The sequence below is a fragment of the Marmota marmota genome, unplaced genomic scaffold (genome assembly GCF_001458135.2).
Source record: "Marmota marmota marmota unplaced genomic scaffold, marMar, whole genome shotgun sequence".
Lineage (NCBI taxonomy): Eukaryota > Metazoa > Chordata > Mammalia > Rodentia > Sciuridae > Marmota > Marmota marmota.
Window position 1 is genome coordinate 6820542 of NW_026000001.1, and position 18095 is coordinate 6838636.

The 18095-nt window shown below is 58.4% G+C and overlaps 2 protein-coding genes across 5 annotated transcripts in view; both read left to right on the forward strand.

The window, feature by feature from the left end:
* Ano9 (anoctamin 9) overlaps positions 1–10973 on the forward strand; it is a 19348-nt gene extending 8375 nt beyond the window's left edge. The window contains exons 2-24 of one of the 4 annotated variants that reach the window (XM_048807971.1): positions 1203–1277; positions 1483–1602; positions 1743–1888; positions 2879–2928; positions 3024–3082; positions 3161–3234; positions 3311–3445; positions 3524–3620; positions 3754–3814; positions 3902–3984; positions 5737–5841; positions 5918–6010; positions 6174–6210; positions 6299–6410; positions 7633–7690; positions 7778–7875; positions 7973–8115; positions 8181–8333; positions 9004–9151; positions 9788–9889; positions 9964–10057; positions 10161–10273; positions 10366–10973. In XM_048807971.1, the coding sequence (XP_048663928.1) occupies positions 1203–1277; positions 1483–1602; positions 1743–1888; positions 2879–2928; positions 3024–3082; positions 3161–3234; positions 3311–3445; positions 3524–3620; positions 3754–3814; positions 3902–3984; positions 5737–5841; positions 5918–6010; positions 6174–6210; positions 6299–6410; positions 7633–7690; positions 7778–7875; positions 7973–8115; positions 8181–8333; positions 9004–9151; positions 9788–9889; positions 9964–10057; positions 10161–10273; positions 10366–10393 (2184 nt within the window). In that variant the 3' untranslated portion in view covers positions 10394–10973. Of the gene's footprint in view, positions 1–1202; positions 1278–1482; positions 1603–1742; positions 1889–2878; positions 2929–3023; positions 3083–3160; positions 3235–3310; positions 3446–3523; positions 3621–3753; positions 3815–3901; positions 3985–5736; positions 5842–5917; positions 6077–6173; positions 6211–6298; positions 6411–7632; positions 7691–7777; positions 7876–7972; positions 8116–8180; positions 8334–9003; positions 9152–9787; positions 9890–9963; positions 10058–10160; positions 10274–10365 lie in introns of all 4 variants that reach the window. The other 3 variants (XM_048807970.1, XM_015503406.2, XM_048807972.1) reach the window with 3 other exon arrangements.
* Positions 10974–15786: 4813 nt separating this feature from the next.
* Positions 15787–18095, forward strand: part of Sigirr (single Ig and TIR domain containing) — a 5121-nt gene continuing 2812 nt past the window's right edge. The window contains exons 1-5 of the mRNA XM_048807629.1: positions 15787–15940; positions 16505–16703; positions 17171–17304; positions 17394–17534; positions 17912–18055. Of these exons, the coding sequence (XP_048663586.1) occupies positions 15802–15940; positions 16505–16703; positions 17171–17304; positions 17394–17534; positions 17912–18055 (757 nt within the window). The 5' untranslated portion in view covers positions 15787–15801. The remainder of the gene's footprint in view (positions 15941–16504; positions 16704–17170; positions 17305–17393; positions 17535–17911; positions 18056–18095) is intronic.

The following is an 18095-nucleotide window of genomic DNA, read 5'->3' on the forward strand; positions in this document are numbered from 1 at the left end:
TCCCTTCCTCCCTTCCTCCCTTCCTCCCTTCCTCCCTTATCCAAGATAGTTTTAGATTTGCAGTGAACATGGGCTTTCCCCACCCTCTGCCGCTTGTCCTCCTCCTGCTTCCCTTGATGATGGGTCTCGTGGAGACTCACACTGCCCAGCACATCCCACCTTGGATGACCGCTTATGCCAGCTTTGCTCTTGTCCCTTCTGAGTTGCCCAGGGTCCCTCACATCTTTGTCTCCTGAGCTCCACTCATGGGGCCCCTCTGTCCCCTTGTGACGATGACCTACCTTGTGAGCCCTGGAGTCCTGCAGGCACCCTCTTGTCTGTGGGCTTTTTGCTGTGAAATGGAGGTAGCTCTTGGGGGGACCTCATCCTCTTCCACATCTGGACAGCCTTGGCCTTCCTTGCCTGGCCAGCCATCTGCCAGTGTCCCTCTGTATGGTGGCCTTCTTGTTTCTCCCTCTTCTGCCATCACAGGCAGGAAGGACCGCTAGTGGGTGTGCTGGAGGGAGGGCCGATGCTTACCCCTTTGGCATCAGCCACCGCAGGTCCTGAGGCTCACGTGCTGATGTCAGCACCTCTGTCCTTTAGCAGTGCCTGAACCAGATCCATCCTACAGCCACCATGAGCCCCCCTGTCTGTGTCCTTGAGGGAAGATGGCCAGCTGGAGGGTTCAGGGTGCTCAAGTCAGTGTGGCCCTGGCCCCCTCCCTCCCCATGTCCACACCTGCCCCATTCTGTCCCCCAAGTTCCTGCACCAATGTTCACAGCCAGCAGCACTCAGCTGGGTCTGTAGCCAGATCCCTGAGGCCAGGGCAGCTGCCTCACCGGCCAATCTGCGTCTCCCCCGTCGCTAGGCTCCCACCTCTTCTTGGTCCTGGCTGTTGGGGCTCCTGGTGTGTGAATCCCCTGGGTGCCCTTCCTGCGGCTTCAGCAGGCGCGCTTAGGCCCCAAGGCTGCTTCTGCACCTCTCCTGGCTGGTGACCTGGTGGAGCCTCACCTCTCACCACGACCCTGCTGGCTGTGTCCTCGGCCTCATGCAGCCGGAATCACCTGGCCACTGGCCAACTTGATTCTGGCCTTGCCTCTAGTTCTGGATGTGTGGGGTCTTACCTCCAAGGTGTTGGGGCTCAGAGGCTGCAGGAAGGAGCCAGCAGGGACCCGACCTTCTCCTACCCTCATCTGTCCTTCCCTCTGTCTCTCCTCCAGGAGCAAGAGAGCCTCCGGATCCTGGTAGGGACAGAAGGGGAGAGCTTCCCCTTGGAGGAAATGGGCACATGTGAGGTGGGAACTTCTGGACTTGCCAGGCTGGGTCCCTCCTGCTCCTCATCGTCCCCGAGTCACACACCTGCCCTGTCCCTGGCCCCCTCCCTCTCTGTGTCCCATACCTGCCCTGTCCCTGGCCCCCTCCCTCTCTGTGTCCCTCACCTGCCCCGTCCTGTCCCTGGCCCCCTCTCTGCACTGCCCCAGCCCACGCCTTCTTCCCCAGGCCCCCGAGCAGTGGGACTTTGTGCTCGTGGCTGCTCAGCACACCCAGAAGAAGCAGGAGCAGAGGCAGCGGCTGCATGGGTTCCTGGAGGAGCTCAGGACGAAGGGCTTCGATGTGAAGGTGGGCTGCTGGCTGGTGGCAGGGATCTTTGGGCCAGAGAGTCCTGGGGATGGGACCAAGGCCTGTGCCCAGGTGCAGGGGACAGGTGGTGAAGGGAGGGCTCCAGGTGAAATGGAGGTCCCTTCTGACTGCTCCCCCAGGAGAGAGAGGGCCAGAAGCAGGTGTTCTTTGGGATCCGAGCCGACAACAGGATCTTTGAGCTGTACCGCACCCTCCTCATGGAGCCTGACAGTCCTACCCCTGGAGTTCAGCTGGCCAGGCCGACCTCTGTCCCAGACACCACGAGGTGAGGGCCATGCCCAGCACTAGAGCAGAGGACCCCTGTCCACCCCAGTGCCTGGTCCCGGCAGAGCAGAGAGGTCCCCAAGTCTCTGGCCGCCACGCGAGGCAGCCTGGAACCACATGGTCTCAGCACAGGCCACGGCAGGGCAGACCCCACAGTTGTGCCTCAGTTCCATGCCTGTGACAAGGGGAGGTGACAGTCCCACCTCTTGGAGCATTCTGAAAGCACATGTGACCAGCTCCCGGGGATACAGTCAGAGTGGCTATGAAGGGTGGAGAGGCCCAGAGCCCCCAAGCCGCCCCGCACGGTGAGGGCATCATCTCCCACAGACCCTCCTGTCCAGCTTGGGGGCCCTCACTGGATGTGCAGACCCAAAGGCCCAGCAGAAAGGGCCTCCTGTGTCCCCAGGAGCCTGCTATTCCAAGTTCGCTGCTCACCCTCCCTTTCCCTGATCCGTCGCTGCTTAGCCCTGACTGGGTCCTAGAGCCCAGCTGGCCTGCTCAGCTGACACCTCTGGATGAGGCTCTGGGAACTTGGTTATGAGGCCCTGGAGGGGCATCTGTGAACACAGAGATGGCCAGTCTCCCCGAGGAGTGAGGGGGATTCAGTGGAGTAGCAGCACCTTGAGGGACTGAGAGGAGGAGCTGGCCTGGGGGCATGCATTCAGGGGCCCTGTCTGTCTCGGGAAGAGTGTGCCTCTGCAGTCAAGTGCCTGGCTGTGTGGCCTTGGGCAAGGCACACAACCTCTCCGAGTTCTGTTTCTGCATAGGCAAAATGGGTCCCAGGGACGTAAAGAGGGCTTCTGCACCTAAGTCACGGGAGGATGTGCAGCGGGGAGTGCAGGGAGCAGGGGGCCCCAGCAGATCCATCCTGGGGGACTTTGGGGAAGGTGGGATGGATCCTAGCCCGTTTGTGGGTTCTTGGCTTGGTCAGCTGGAAGCCTGGGTCCCCTGAGCCTTGTGGAGCTGTCCTGACCCCGATCTTGGGTTTCAGAATCCGAATTGTAAACTTCATCTTGAGCAATATGAAGACGGCATCTGGCGGTGAGGCGGGTCAGGCAGGTGGTGAGAGGGCGCCCGGGCAGGGGGTCCTTCCTCGCTCTCCTCTGCCCTGACCGGAGGCCCCTGGTGACCCCCAGACACCTTTGAGAATTTGAAGAAGGACGGGATCTTTGAGGCCAGGTTCCCACTGCACCAGGTGAGGGGTGGGCTGGCCCAGGGCCCTGAGGGCAGGACCCCGGGGCTGGAGGTGCTCATGCCGCTTGTCTGGGGGCAGGGGGAGGAGGATCTGAAGAACAAATGGGCCCGATGGAGAAACCTGGCACGCAGGCAGCCCATCGATGACATCAGGTAAGGCTGCCCAGGAGGCACTGGTGCCCAGCACACCCACCACACGTCCCCGCATTCTGACACTGCTTGCCTGCAGGAACTACTTCGGGGAGAAGGTGGCTCTGTACTTTGCCTGGCTGGGCTGGTACACCTACATGCTGGTGCCCGCCGCGCTGGTGGGCCTCCTCGTCTTCCTGAGTGGGTTTGCCCTGTTTGATGCCAGCCAGATCAGGTGGGCTGGGTGGGGGCCGTGGCTGGGGCCAGGGTAGGGGCAGGGGGAGCCAGTGCCAGCCCTGTCCCTGTACCCCAGCAAGGAGATCTGTGAGGCCCAGGATATCCTCCTGTGTCCCCTGGGCCACCAGAGCCGCAGCTTTCAGCCGCTCTCCAGCACCTGCACGTTTGCCAAGGTTTGTCACTGTGGGCCACCAGGGCTGCCAGGGGGCACAGAGGTGGGAGCAGACGGTGGGGCCCTGGGGAGCAGGCTCTCCCTTCCCCTGGGACACTGTGGGGGCCAGCCAAGCCCACCAGCCCTCTCCCTAGCTCACCCACCTCTTCGACAACGAGGGCACCGTGCTGTTCGCCATCTTCATGGCTCTGTGGGGTAAGTGGCTGTGGGTGCCCCAGGGACCTGGGACACCAGTCTGTGCTGTCCCTAGGTGACCATGATGCCCTCCTCACCCTGCTGCAGCCACCGTGTTCCTGGAGATCTGGAAGCGGCAACGAGCCCGTGTGGTCTTGCACTGGGACCTGTACGGGTGGGACGAGGACCAGGTGAGGCAGACCTGTGACCAGGGCCTTCTGCCTCAGCGTCCGTGTGGCCCACACCTATGTTCCGTGTCTGAGCTGTATTTATGTCTGAGACCTGTCCCCCCATCTGAGGCTTGTGACCCCAAGTCTGAACCATGACCCATATCTGAGGTGTGTCACCATGTCTGAGGCTTGTCCCAGGTCTGAGGTGTGTCCTCTGAGGTGTGTAACTGTCTGAGCTGTGTCCCACTGAGGTGTGTATCTGGGGTCCTCCTCAGGAGGAGATGATGAGTGCCTGGTGTCGCGTCCCATGAATAAACACGGTCACTCCAGGTGAACTGGGCTGCATGAAATAATCACGCAGAGACAGAGGAGTACCTTTTCTTTGGGTCTTGCGATAGATCTTCTGACCCTAGGGGTCCATGGAAGGAGAGAGAGCCAGGAGCACTGCTGAAGCCTTTCATTGGGGAGAAGCCATTCAAATGAGGCAAAGGGTCAGGTTTCCGGGGGTCGAGTCTAGCTTGGTGATGTCTGCTGTCAGCAGGTTGACTGACATCTAGGAAGGCCACACCCATCTCATGTGCTGAGTGGGATCAAAGGCAGAGCCAGAGAAGGGGACACACAAAGGGAGTTTCCATGGAACATTCTATCCCAAACAGGGCAAAGGGGTAGGATTACAAAGGAACAGGTGAGTGTCGTGATGGGCCAAGGTGCGACTCATGCAGTCAAGGGGGAGAAATAAAGAATGTCCACGCACTTCTGCCCTTTTCAATGCTTTATTCACTCAAATCACTCAATGCAATTTCACTGTATAGGTTTTTTTTTTTTTTTTTTGTAGATGGACACAACACAATGCCTTTATTTTTATGTGGTGCTGAGGATCGAACCCGGGTCCCACCCTTGCTAGGCGAGCGCTCTACCGCTGAGCCACCATCCCAGCCCACTCTATAGGTTCTTAATCAAGAGAATGACAATTCTTAGTGCTGGGCATGGCAATAGACATAATCAATTCACAGCAAACAATTCTAGGTTACTTAATTCTAAGCACTGCAAACACACTTAATCATGACAGGCTCATGACAGACATTCCCTCTGCACGCTAGGTTCAAGTGCCAGATCTAAAGTCTCAAGCCTTGGGCTCTAAGTCCACAGATGCCTGTGGAGATCAGGTCAGGGACCAAGGCAGGCTTCTCCTGGGATGGAGCTGATGGCTGGCCAAGGAGACCAGGGTCAAGATGTGGCATAGGGTTTGAGAGCCGTGAGGACCACAGAGAGGATCAGCAGACGGTGACAGTGAAGGGATGTCAGTCCAGGTCCTCACCAGGCTCTCCAGCTGTGGGCATCCGTGTCGGCCGGCTGAATGTCTGTTCCTTTGCTCTATTATTTATACTAAATTTGGGGGCTTCTGACCCCCTTTCAATCCTTATCAGCTGCAGCGGGATCTCTCAGTGACCTCATTTACCCTGGGGTTAAAGCATCTGGCCTGGTGGTCCCCACCCTGATCTTTTCGCCTTTCAGGCGAGATCAGCCTGCCAGATGCTTCACTGAGTGTTTATCAGGGAGGGGGAAGTGACTTGTTTGTGCCTGAGGCCACACTGGAGGTGTGCCTGGTGAGACTGAAGGTATTAAACCAGAGTTTTAAAAATGGAGTTGCTTTGGCTCAGGCCTCAGGCCATCCTCACAGTGAGTGTAGCTCAACCCCTGCGGGTGGCGCCTCTACCTGGAGCCATGCCTTGCTGTCCTGTGTCTGAGGCGTGTATCTGGGGTCCTCTGCAGGAGGAGATGGCGCTCCAGCTCATTAACTGCCCCCACTACCAGCTCCGGCCGCACCAGCACTCTTACCTGCGCAGCACCGTTATCCTGGTCCTGTCTGTGTTGATGGTACTCCCGGGAGCCCTGTGGGGTGGAGACCGTGGCTCCTCTGAGTGCCTGCCCACCCACCCTGGTGCCTCTGCAGATCTGCCTCATGATTGGCATGGCCCATTTGCTGGTGGTCTACCGTGTGCTGGCCGCTGCCCTCCTCGGCACACTGCCCTTCTTGGAGTACCAGGTGACCACGGCTGTGGTGGTGACAGGGGCCCTGGTGCACTACCTGATCATCGTCGTCATGACCAAGGTCGGGGACGGGCAGGGGGTGGTGGTGGTGTGAGGCCACAGGCGAGGGGGTCTCGTGGGAGGCCACAGGCAGGCCCTCAGGCACCCTCCTCCTCCAGGTCAACAAGGCTGTGGCCCTGAAGCTCTGTGAGTTTGGTGAGTGGAGGCCCTGCCGTCTTGGTTGGAGGAGGGCGTGGGCGGGAGCCGAGTGCTTGGCAGGACCCCAGGCATGCTCTTGTTGCAGAGCAGCCCCGGACCTTCTCGGAGCGGGAGAGAAAGTTCACCATCAGGTTCTTCATCCTGCAGTTCTTCGCCCACTTTTCCTCCCTCGTCTACATCGCCTTCATCCTGGGCAGGTGTGCTCCCTGCCGCTCCTCCTCGTGGAGACCCAGAGAGTGACCCACTCCCTGCCCCTACTGAGGTTCTCCACCCAGGCATCCAGGGCCCTCCGCAGGTGTAGATGGACACAACACAATGCCTTTATTTTCATGTGGTGCTGAGGATCGAACCCAGGTCCTGCCTGTGCTAGGCGAGCGCTCTACCGCTGAGCCATGATCCCAGCCCGAGACCCTGGTCTCATGGTGTCAGTGCTCTCTGATCAGAGGCCCCTGTGGTCCCAGCAGCTAACCCAGGAGAATCTCCTGCAAGGCCATCTGCCACAACAGGTTGGGTAGCACAGCCACAGGCTGTCTTTGAGCATGCCACACATGAGTCCTCAGCCTCCCTGTCGAAGAACAAGGCTCCTCTGCATTCCTTTGTGTTCCCTAGGACAGTCTCTATCCTCTTCATGTAGGTCCACAGACTTCTTTCTTTTTTTTTAGAGAGAGAGAGAGACAGAATTTTTTTTTAATATTTATTTTTTAGTTTTCGGTGGACACAACATCTTTGTTTGTATGTGGTGCTGAGGATGGAACCCGGGCTGCACGCATGCCAGGCGAGCGCGCTACCGCTGGAGCCACATCCTAGCCCTCCACAGATTTCTTGTGAATTTCATTCTGGTGTGGGTAACTGAGCTTTTCTCCAACCCCATTTTCCAGGCTTGTGCTGCGTAGAGCAAAGCCAAGGCAGCCTGACACCGTGTGTCTTCTTTCTGGGTGACTCTCAGTTGATTTGACACTTAGTCTTTCAATGGTTTATTTTGATTTTCCAGGCATATGATCATATTTCCTAAAACAGTGATTTTTTTTCTTTTCACATTTATACTATTTACACTTTGTGTTTTCTTGCCCATTTGCAAGTAGCTCCAGCATGATCTCAAGTCATCGCTCCTGTGAACTATAATGGGGATCCTTCCCAAGTTCAACATCAGCCCTGAGCCCCTTTGGTTTAAGATAGCTTGCATTTGCTGTAGTGTTGAGGAAAAGCAGATGATTTTGAACAACATGACACAGCATGCGGTTTGCACGGGGAGAAACTGAGGCCAGGTCCAGCGACCTCGCCTGGAATGCATGTCCTGGTCTGTAGAAGCTGGGCAGGCCCGCTTCTCTCCTGTCTCTCCACACCTATGGTGACCATGGCCCACCCTGTCAGAGGCAGGGTGCTGCCCCCATGCCCACCTAGGATCACTCTTCTCCCTAGGATCAATGGTCACCCTGGGAAGTCCACGCGCCTGGCTGGTCTGTGGAAGCTGGAGGAGGTCTGTCTGCCCTGAGCCCTGTCACTCTGTCCCTGTGCCCTTCCTCCCCTGTACTCGGCCCTCCCTGACCTGGTGCCTGCCCCACAGTGCCATCTCAGCGGCTGCATGATGGACCTGTTTGTGCAGATGGCTATCATCATGGGTCTGAAGCAAACACTGAGCAACTGCATGGAGTACCTGCGCCCGTGAGGACCAGCCCGCCCTGCCTCCTGGAGCACCCGTCCCTGATGCTCTAGGCCCCCAGGGCTACCCATCTACCCCACACACTCTCCCCGCTCACAGGTGGCTGGCCCACAAGTTCCGTTTGATGACAGCCTGCACCCGCAGCCATCAGCCCTGTGATCCCCAGCTCCAGGACTGGCAGCGCAACTACCTACTGAACCCTGTCACCACCTTTAGCCTGTTTGACGAGTTCATGGAGATGAGTATGTGGCGGCAGGTGGGGCGGGCAGGTGCTGCCAGCCACGCAGGTGACCCCTCTGCCCTGCAGTGATCCAGTACGGCTTCACCACCATCTTTGTGGCCGCTTTCCCCCTGGCTCCGCTGCTGGCGCTCTTCAGCAACCTCGTGGAGATCCGCCTGGATGCAGTCAAGATGGTCTGGCTGCAGCGGCGCCTGGTGCCACGCAAAGCCAAGGACATCGGTCAGGACGTGATGCCGTGGGCAGCTTCATGGGCTCTCTGTTGACCCACACCAGGCCACCTTGAAACAATCTCACAGTGGCCCCCAGCCCTTCTTAGGGTCTGCCCAGGAAGGGTTGAGCCCGGTGGGCTCAGGAAAAGGCAGGGAGGGTGCGCCTTGCAGCCCTTCCCTGGAGCCCGGCATCTGGCTGCAGGCTTGCAGCCTGCTGGGGAGTCCAGGCAGAAGAGCTGGCTTCTGAGGGCCTGGCAGGGAGAGGGGTTAGTCATCCAGCATGGCCACACTGAGATGGACAGTGTCAGCGGGGCTGGGGGACTGGAAGTGGGGAGAGGGTGGGAACCCCAGCCTTGGGCTCAGGGGTGGGGGTCCTGCCCAGGAGGGGATGGACGCAGGGCTGGAGCAGTCTGGGGGTGGCTGAGGGACTTAGGAGGAAGATGGAGAGGGACACTGGAGTTCCTCCCATCTGTCAGGTGGGGTTCAGGAAGTAGAGCAAGGCTGCACTCTTAGCTGGGGTTTCCTAGTGAACATCTTGGCCCCCATGACTGCAGTGGGGTACCCTGGGCAGAGCCGTAACAAGGCCCCGTGGCACTCAGGCCCCCAGCCTTTGGTGGGGGGGGGTGCCGAAAGAATGGGGCTTAGGAGCCAGACCCCATCACCCTCTTACTCTGGCTCAGGGACCTGGCTGCAGGTGCTGGAGACCATCGGTGTTCTGGCGGTCATTGCCAACGGGATGGTCATTGCCTTCACGTCTGAGTTCATCCCCCGAGTCGTCTACAAGTACCGCTATGGCCCGTGTCGACAGGGGAATCAGTCTGCAGAAGAGTAAGGCCTCAAACCATCTAGACACCCCTGAGATAATGGCCCTGTTACTGCTAAGCCCCAGGGGAGCCTGGGCCCTCTCTCCTGGGAATGGCTGGATGCTGTTAATGTGACCTAGGGCTTTGGTGAGGCTGAGACACGGGGGATATGTACTGCCTTTATGCAGCAGCCTACAAACCCTGGCTGGAGCCCAGAAATAACTGACTGGACCTGACAGGGGGTTGGTCTGGGCCCTAGACGTTTTCTGAGCAGGCACTCTCAGAATGACCCCCTCCCAAAGGTGGGCCTCCTGTGTCCTGCTTCCAGCATAGGAGGGCAGAGCTCAGCCACCTCCAGTTCCTTTGACCCTCAAGAGGCCCGTGTGCCTGCAGACTGGTCTCCTGGGACAGGCTCTGGAATGCTGTGTCCAGGCCCTGGCAGAGAAGGCAGCTGGTAGCATTCCTGAGGCCCCTCCACCATCCCTAGACTCCCAGGCACAGCCATGTTCTAGACCAGTGCCCCACCCCCACACACAGGGAAGTGGAAGAGGCTAGTGGTGTGCCACCACCAGATACAGGGCAGCTCCTGGGAGCAACCCTGGGGAATGAGAGGCCACCCTGGCTCCACCCTGGCCCCATGTTTCTCTCCTCTCCTCCCCAGCTGCCTCAAGGGTTACGTTAACCACAGCCTGTCCGTCTTCTACACCAAGGACTTCCAGGACCCTGTTGAGACAGAGGGCTTTGAAAATGTGACCGAGTGCAGGTTTGGAGCTCCCCACCACCCATGAATTCCCTCGGAACTCCTGACTCCTGGCTGCAGACACCTCCCTCCCCCAGGTACCGGGATTACCGCAATGCACAGGACTACAACTTCTCAGAGCAGTTCTGGTTCCTCCTGGCCATCCGCCTCGCCTTCGTCATCCTCTTTGAGGTAGGGAGACCTGGGCGAAGGCCCTCTTCCCAACCCCCAACCCTCCAGACCCTGTGCAGCCCGTGACCCCGCTGGCTCTATGTGTTCCTATCCCTGCCCCCAGCATGTGGCCTTGTGCATCAAGCTTATTGCCGCGTGGTATGTGCCTGATGTTCCCCAGTCGGTGAAGAACAAGGTTCTGGAGGAGAAGTATCGGATATTGCGGGATAAGATGGGGTAGGCAGGCGGAAGCTGGCTGGGTGGGGGCAGGTCCAGACCTGGGGAGAGCCTCTGGCCTCTGGTCCCCACCAACCCCACCCTACCTCCAGCTCCAGCTCCAAGAGCACAGATGTGTAGGCGACCTGGAGCAGGTGGAGAGGTGCTGGTGCCAGAGACCTGATCCTGCAGCTGTCACTGTCTCCACGTCCTGGCCCTGCCCGTGGCTGTGTGTGTGTGCGAGTGTGTGTGGGGCTTGTAAGAAGCTGTGTATACGTGGAGTCCTAGGAGATCTGTGATAGGTGGGTGGTCTTAGGGGTCCATGTTCACGATGTATACGTGGCTATATGAGGGTCCTGGGAGGCCCTGGAGTATGTGGGGGTCACAGGCGTTCCATGTGTGTTTGGGTCATCTCTGAACCATACACGTGTGTCTGTGGGGCCTGCTCCATCTCTGTTAGGGCTCATGCTTGGGACCACCCTGACCTGAATCCTGGGTGATCCTGGCACCCACAGAATTGGGAGGACTTCGTATGCAGTTCCAATGCATGAAAATTGGCCCAAGTTTCCTGGGCTTCCTTCTGACATCTGGGCCCCAGATCCTGCTTTGCCCCATTCTGGAGGATGGGGAGCCCCAAGTCCACTGTTTTGGCTCCCCACTGGATGGGACTGGTTCCCCTCAGCCAGTAGAACTTTCTATAATAAAATTAAACATCACAGTGTTCATTTATGAGTTGTTGATTGAAATTAAACATGACAGTGTTGATTTCAGGTTTCTGGTGGGTTATGTCTGCCCTGGGCTATATGCAATTCAGAAGCCCAGAGTGTGGAAGATCAGGTATTCAGTAGCCTCAGGTGGTCTGGCCTTCCTCTGGTTTGAAAATGTGACCGAGTGCAGGTTTGGAGCTCGGCCTAGCAGCATGAGGCACTGGGTTCCATCCTCAGCACCACATAAAAACAAAATAAAGATATTGTGTCCACCTACAACTAAAAAATAAATATTATAAAAAAAGACATCAGGGCCAATTACAGGTGGGATGAGGGTCAAGACAGGCTTCCTGGAGGAAAGGTAAGTGTGGGAGTAGTAGGGAAAGGCCACAAAGTCACCTTGGGACATCAGAATCTCCGAGGATTCCCTCGGGCTCTGAGCTTCTCTGCGGGTGGGTTGGGCCGGTTTGGCTCCTGTTTCTGTGCCTGGGTCGCGCGGCTCTGGGCTCCTGGCTGAGCCCAGGACAGTCTCCAGCGCCTGCCTCAGGGGTAAAGCAGGACACTTGGGTCCGCCCTCTCCTGGCCGCGGGGCGGGGCTGCACCTGCCGCCACCGCCAGGGCGGTCGCTGCTGAGCACCTGGGCCAGGTGAGCTGCCCCGCCCCCGCGCGAGCCCCAGGTCTGGCAGCAGGTGAGTGGCACGACTCAGACCCGCGGAGGTGAGTGGAAGTCGCCGTCCTCTTGAGTCGTTCCAGGCCTGGAGTTGGGGGCTCAGGGCGCTCCTGGCTCGGAAGAACCTCGGGCGGCGGCGGGCGCGGCCCCGCAGGAAGTGGCTGGGAGCCAGGCGGGCTTCCGCGTCGCCCGGAAGCCAGAGCGCGCCCGCGTCCCGGCCCCTCAAGGCCTTGCGGGTGGGGGGCTGCTTTTTCCCGCTCTGCCTGACGTGGTCAGTGGCTTCCTCAGGACCCTCAGTGCAAGAGAGCCGAGTGGGGCCAGGAGCCGAGGACCCCACACCCGCCGCCAGCCCGGATCCCAAACCTGGGATCTCCTCAGGCCCCGGGGCGGACGGGTAAACTGGCTGGGGCCGGGGTTCGCGGGGGTCCCTGGCGGAGTGTCCGCCACCGGCGCTCTGCGGCCCTCGGGGCGCTCCCAGACTCGCCGTCTGCACGCTCCCGCCCTCAGCGCGTCCCCGAACCACCTGCTAACTGCACCTTGGAGGGTAGCGGTACCAAGGCGGTGCACCTCTCCGGAAGGCCGAGCGCGCCACACGGAGGCGTGGTCTGGGAGAGCTGAGTGTCCTTTTACCCGAGTTCCTTCACCTGCTTTTACCCTGTACCCGCCTATACACGGGTTCCTTCCTTCAGGAAAGACGTCTGGGATCTCTGTACGACGTAGTAGCAGAGGGGCCGCGCGTGGGAGATGAGCAGGAGACGCTCCTAGACTGGCGTGCTGAGCAGCAAGCCAGACGGGGCGGGCAGGGGAGCCGTCCCTGGCCCGCGGGGCCAGGCCATCTCAGGCTGGGAGCTGCAGCCCAGGGCGCACAGCGCTCAGCCAAGAAGCAGAGCGGGCAGAGCTCCAGAGGCGCGGGCACTTTCCGCGCACTGCAGGGTGAGGGGCTAGGCTTGGATTTAGATTCCGGGGACCCGGAGCACCTCAGAAAGGCTGTAGGGGTGAGCATGAGATATGGTTGACTTGGAGGTGCGTGGTGGGGGCGTGGTGGAGGCGTGGTGGACCTTAGCAGTGGGAGGAAGGAAAGGGGCATCCATTCACAAAGGTGGCAGGTGGCTCTGAGAGATAGGGACACACAGAGATGCACACACAGAGTCTCAGAAAGTTTGACAAGGGCTTCTAGAGGTGGTGAGGCTGGCTGGGGCATAGCCTCCATGAAGAGTCGACCAGTTATCATGGCCCATCAGGCACCTGCAAATACTAAGTCAGAAGCACTGAGGAGCTGGGTGTGGTGGCGCACGCCTGTGATCCCATAGCTGTCCTGTGATCCCAGTGGCTGGGGAGTCTGAGGCAGGAAGATTGCAACTTCAAAGCCAGCCTCAGAAACTGAGAGAGGCCCTAAGCAACTTAGTGAGAACCTGTCTCAAAATGAAAAATAAAAAGGACTTGGGATGTGGCTCAGTGGTTAAGTTTCCTGGATTTTTTTTTATCCCTGGTATTAAAAAAAAAAAAAAAAAGGCACTGAGGAAATCAAGGCTGGAGGGGCACATATGTTCCCTCCAGCTCTTCCAGCCCAGAGCCTAAGATGTGCTGTCACCTGAGTCACCTGAGGGTCTTGTGTACCAGGCCACCTGGGTTTGGGTAGGCCTGGGTATAAGAAAACCTGCCGCTATAATGAGGACACTGCCCTGCTGGGCCCAGTTGGGGACTGAAAGGGAGTCCTCCAGGATGAGGCCCTCCCCCTCTGCAGGTGATGGCAGGGCCAGGTGTTGGAGGAGACCCCTTCCTGGTCCATGGCAGTGCCAACTACCTGTCACTGGCCCCAAAGCCCAGGATTGTTTGGGAGAGTCAATGGTGCAGCAGGAGACAGCAGTGGCCTCCACCTACACTCAGAGCCTGTGGCCTCCTGTTTCTGCCTCCTTACCTGGAAAACTGGGAGTGCTCCTTGACCCGGCCTGCAGCTAAGGTCCCGAAGATGCCATGACCCTCTGCTATGCCTGGGAGGTGGTCAGGGAGAGGATCAGAGAGCCCATTCTAGGCCTCATTATTGGCCCAGAGTTTCTGAAGGATCCCTCACCCAGGCACATCAGAGGTCACAGGTGCCTAGGTATGCTCACTTTTGCAGGGAGCAAGAGACATCTCCTCTGCTCCTGAATGTGGCCCTCCTGCCCCACTGTCTCTCCTGAGATTCTGGATAGGAATCTCCTTGTCAAGATCCCGAACCTCTGCTCCTGTGAGCACTCCACATCCACTCTGCATAGGGCCTCTGTGCAGTGCCTGGGGGGCTGGGACAGGCCCCAAAGGAAGGGGCTGTCTGACTCAGAGTTACAGGAAGAACGAGGCAGGCGGGGCAAGAGCCACTAATTGCCCGCCCCCGGGAAGGGGTGGGTGCCTGGGTGGGGTTTAGGGTTAGGAGAGGATGTGACTGCAAGGCCAGGAAACTACTAGGAAAGTTCTGATTAAAATACATCAACAAAAGCCAGGTCCTCACTGAGCTTGGTGATGCATCTGCAGTACTGTGGCCGCTCCCTGGGACCTGGCTGAGGTGGAGTGTGCTCCTAGAGTAAAGCAATGACCTCAGTGACCAGCTACCCCTGGGAGGAAAGAGCTGGAACCAGGTGACTGCCCTCGCTGCTGCTCTAAATGAGCCTGTGGCTTTAGGGCCTATTGTTGGAGCTGGGCCTGGCTGAGGGAGGCCCGTAGTGCTTGGGGTGCATATACGTGTGTGTGTGTGTGTGTGTTGGGGGGGTGGGCGCAGCAGGAGGTGCCATGTGTGCTGTGGGGTGCTCTTGGTCCTGAGTTCGTGGGAGCGTCACAAGCGTGTGCCCTGGAGGTGTGGGAGGTGCGTGCACCTAAGCCCTGTGCAATAGTGGGAGGGGTGTGTGGTAGGAAGCATACTGTGTAGAGGATGCATGTGTGCATGCCAGCCAAGGTGAGCTCAGTGTAGGTGTGTGGGGGCCAGAGAGGTGTGGGGGTGCTGGGGAAGAGGTGTGGGGAGGCCACCTGCTGCCTCGCTGTGTCATATCCTGGTGGTTTGGCCTTGACTTCTAGGAGGGTCTGAGGCTGCCTTTGCAGGGATTCAAGGTCTTCTGAGCTTGGGGAGGTCTAGAGGCCACTAAAGGAGATGTCCTGGGACCTGCTGGGCTGAAGGCACAATCTCTGACATCAGGGCACAACCTGACGAGTCTTCCACAGACCCTCAGTGGTCAGTTCTTTTGCTTCAAGGACTTCCCTAGGACTGACCTCCACTCCCAAGTTCTTATGGAAAGACCCCTGGTCAGACTGATAGGAATGTGCTCATGCTGTAGAGCCCTTTTTTTTTGGTACGGAGGATTGAACTCAGGGGCACTCAGTCACTGAGCCACAACCCCAGCCCTTTTTTGTATTTTATTTAGAGACAGGGTCTCACTGAGTTGCTTAGTGCCTTACTTTTGCCGAGGCTGTTTTTGGACTTGCAATCCTCCTGCCTCAGCCAGGTACATGGAGGCCTGTAAAGCCCAGGAATACCCAGTGTGGGGTGGTAGATGAGGACTGGTGGGAGACTACACTACTGAGCTGGGATTACAGGCGTGTGCCACCATGGCCGGTCTGCAGAGCCTTTTGAGTCATGAGGTGTGTGGGCTGCTGTGGACTGTGAACAGTCCAGGACTCTGTATGGGAGATCATGCTGGGAGCTAGGAGAAGGGGTGCCCAGGAGGCCCCTCCATATCTCTATGCAAGTTTGATCCTGCTGAGCCTCCACAGGTGTGATGTGTCCCCTCCCTGCCCGCTGTGTCCTGTGAAGCAGTGCCTACTCTGGCCATGCTGCTGTCTGGGAGATCCCCTGGCACCTATGAGGCTGACCCTGGTGGCAAGGCAGCTGCCTGGTACAGGGCCAGTGAGCCTGTGGCTAACGGTTAACTCATCTCATTCCTGTTTAATTTGTTCCCTGGGGATGGCAGCAGCTTCTGACCTGTCCAGGAACTCTCTCCAACTGGTCACAAGAACAGAGAGGGGTCCTGCTTAGCCATCAGTGGACCAGTCTGCTTGGTTAAGGATCCCTGTGGAGCCAGGGGTAACACCAGTGTCCAGCCTACCCTGACGAGGCCCAGGCCAGAGCCATGGCAGGTAGGTGGGTCAGAGAGGGACAGGCATTGAGTCTTGACTCCCACTTCCTGTCCTCAGGCTGGCTCCAGGCCATGCCCTTCGCTCTCTACTGGGATGCACACCCGGGGTACAAAGGCCTCTGCTCTTCCATGCCCCAGCCTTTGCCACTGAGCCCAGGACAGGTAGTGAGGTTGAGCCTGAAGTCCTCACTGTCCCAAGGCCACAGACCAGGTGCATGGGGGCTAAGAGATGGAATTCCACTGGGAAATGCATGGATATCCAGTGTGGGGTGGTAGATGAGGACTGGTGGGAGACTACACTACTGAGCTGATGGAGTCTACTCCTCTGACCTCCTGCCAGGGCTCATTACCCTGATTCAAAGACCAGAGGGTCAAGGCCTTTAGGGAGGCAGGCGGGTTCCCAGCCCTTTCCACTGGTGTCCACATTTCCTGCCTCCTCCAGCAGGGGCAGGCCAGGTGAGGGGTGCAGTGACCCTCTTCTAGGATGGGAAATGGGGCTGGACTCATGTCCTGTATGGACAAGCAGCCAGATGGATCCTGTGTCACTTCCCTCCCTTCTAATGTCCCCTCCAAGCACAGGGTGGTCACATCTAGGACAGGCAGAACACAGACTGGCCACTGTTGGGGGAAGAGTGTCAAATGCTAGGTCCTGTCCCCATGGGATTCATGGATGATTGTAGCAGGAACACAGAGCACACCCCTCATCTGCTGCCTTGTCTTCCTAGACCACAGACCACCTGTGGATGAACTGACCCACTGTGTCCTCTCTCTACAGGAGTCTGTGACAGGGCCCCTGACTTCCTCTCCCCCTCTGAAGACCAGCTCCTGGGGCCTTCCCTGGGTAGTACAGTCACACTGAACTGCACAGCTTGGGTGGTCCCTGGGCCTTCTTGCCCACAGCCTTCAGTCCAGTGGCTAAAAGATGGGCTTCCACTGGGCAATGGAAGTGACTACGTCCTCCATGAGGATTTCTGGTAAGAGATTGGGGTGTCCAGGGTCAAAGCAACCACACCCTTGTCTGTAACCACCTGGATATGGGCTGAATACTGACTGGCCAGTCTGACATGGGCAGAGTGCCCCTGTGGATACAGATGAAGGTCAGTGACCACAGGGACAGATCTTGGCATTTTCATGACCCTGTAGACATTCATCTTATAGACTGCCCAGGGCTGTGTGTGCCATCAGAATCCTAGGACTTGAGTGAGGTATTGACCCTCCAGTCAAATCTGAGCTCAGAGGAGCCCCCTGGATCCAGACTCAGTTTTAAGGTAACTGTCTTAGAACAGACACTTCTAGGTTCTGGCCATTTCTCTTAGCTTATGGCTCAAGAACTACCCAGGAAGCCCAAATCTGCAGCTTCCTGGATGAGTCCCAGACAGAAGGATCCCTGGGACATCCAGTGATGCTTTCAGGCCCCAAGAGTTTAGCTTGGTTTTCCCAGGGTCAAGGCGAACTTCTCAGAGATGCTCGTATCCAGTATTCTGGGGGTCAACTTGACCAGCGATGAGGACTATGGGGCCTACACCTGCTCTGTCCAGAATGTCAGCTCCTCTTCCTTCATTCTCCAGAGAGTTGGTGAGGAGGGCATATGGGGACATAAGATAGGGGGTACCTAGGGACCTTGAGTCTGGAGGGGCAGCCATTCAGGTCCACACTGTCTACAGGCCCCGCAGGCCACGTAGCTGCGGTACTGGCCTCCCTCCTAGTCCTGCTGGCTCTGCTGTTGGCTGTGCTGCTCTACGTTAAGTGTCGCCTCAATGTGCTACTTTGGTACCAAGACACTTACGGGGAGGTGGAGGTGAACGGTGAGTTCAGGGAGGTGGAGGTGAACGGTGCCCATGGGCGGTGGATGTGCTGGGTTCCGCTGGGACAAGAAAGGAAGCAGTGTCCCCCTCAGTCCTGAAGAGGCAGGGCCAGGCTCAGCCCTGGGTAGAGGGAGTTCTTCCTTGCAGGTAGGGGCAGGAAGGCACCCCTGAGGGTTTGGGGTGCGCAAGCCGGAAGGGGTGTGTGACTCCGTGTGGCCCGGGAGAGCAGACACAGCGCTTGGGTGGAAAGCAGGGGAAAAAGTCCAGGACCTGGTGTATAAGTTGGGAGAGGTGCCTGGCCTGGGGACTCTGAGGCATGGGGAGAGGGCGACACAAGGTCTTGGAAGTGGCTGCGGCTGACTGGCCCCTGTCCACAGACGGGAAGCTCTACGACGCCTACGTCTCCTACAGCGACTGTCCCGAGGACCGCAAGTTTGTGAACTTCATCCTGAAGCCACAGCTGGAGCGTCGTCGCGGCTACAAGCTCTTCCTGGATGACCGCGACCTCCTGCCTCACGCGGGTAGCGCCCCGCCCTCTCCGCCGGCCCCGCCCCCCACAGA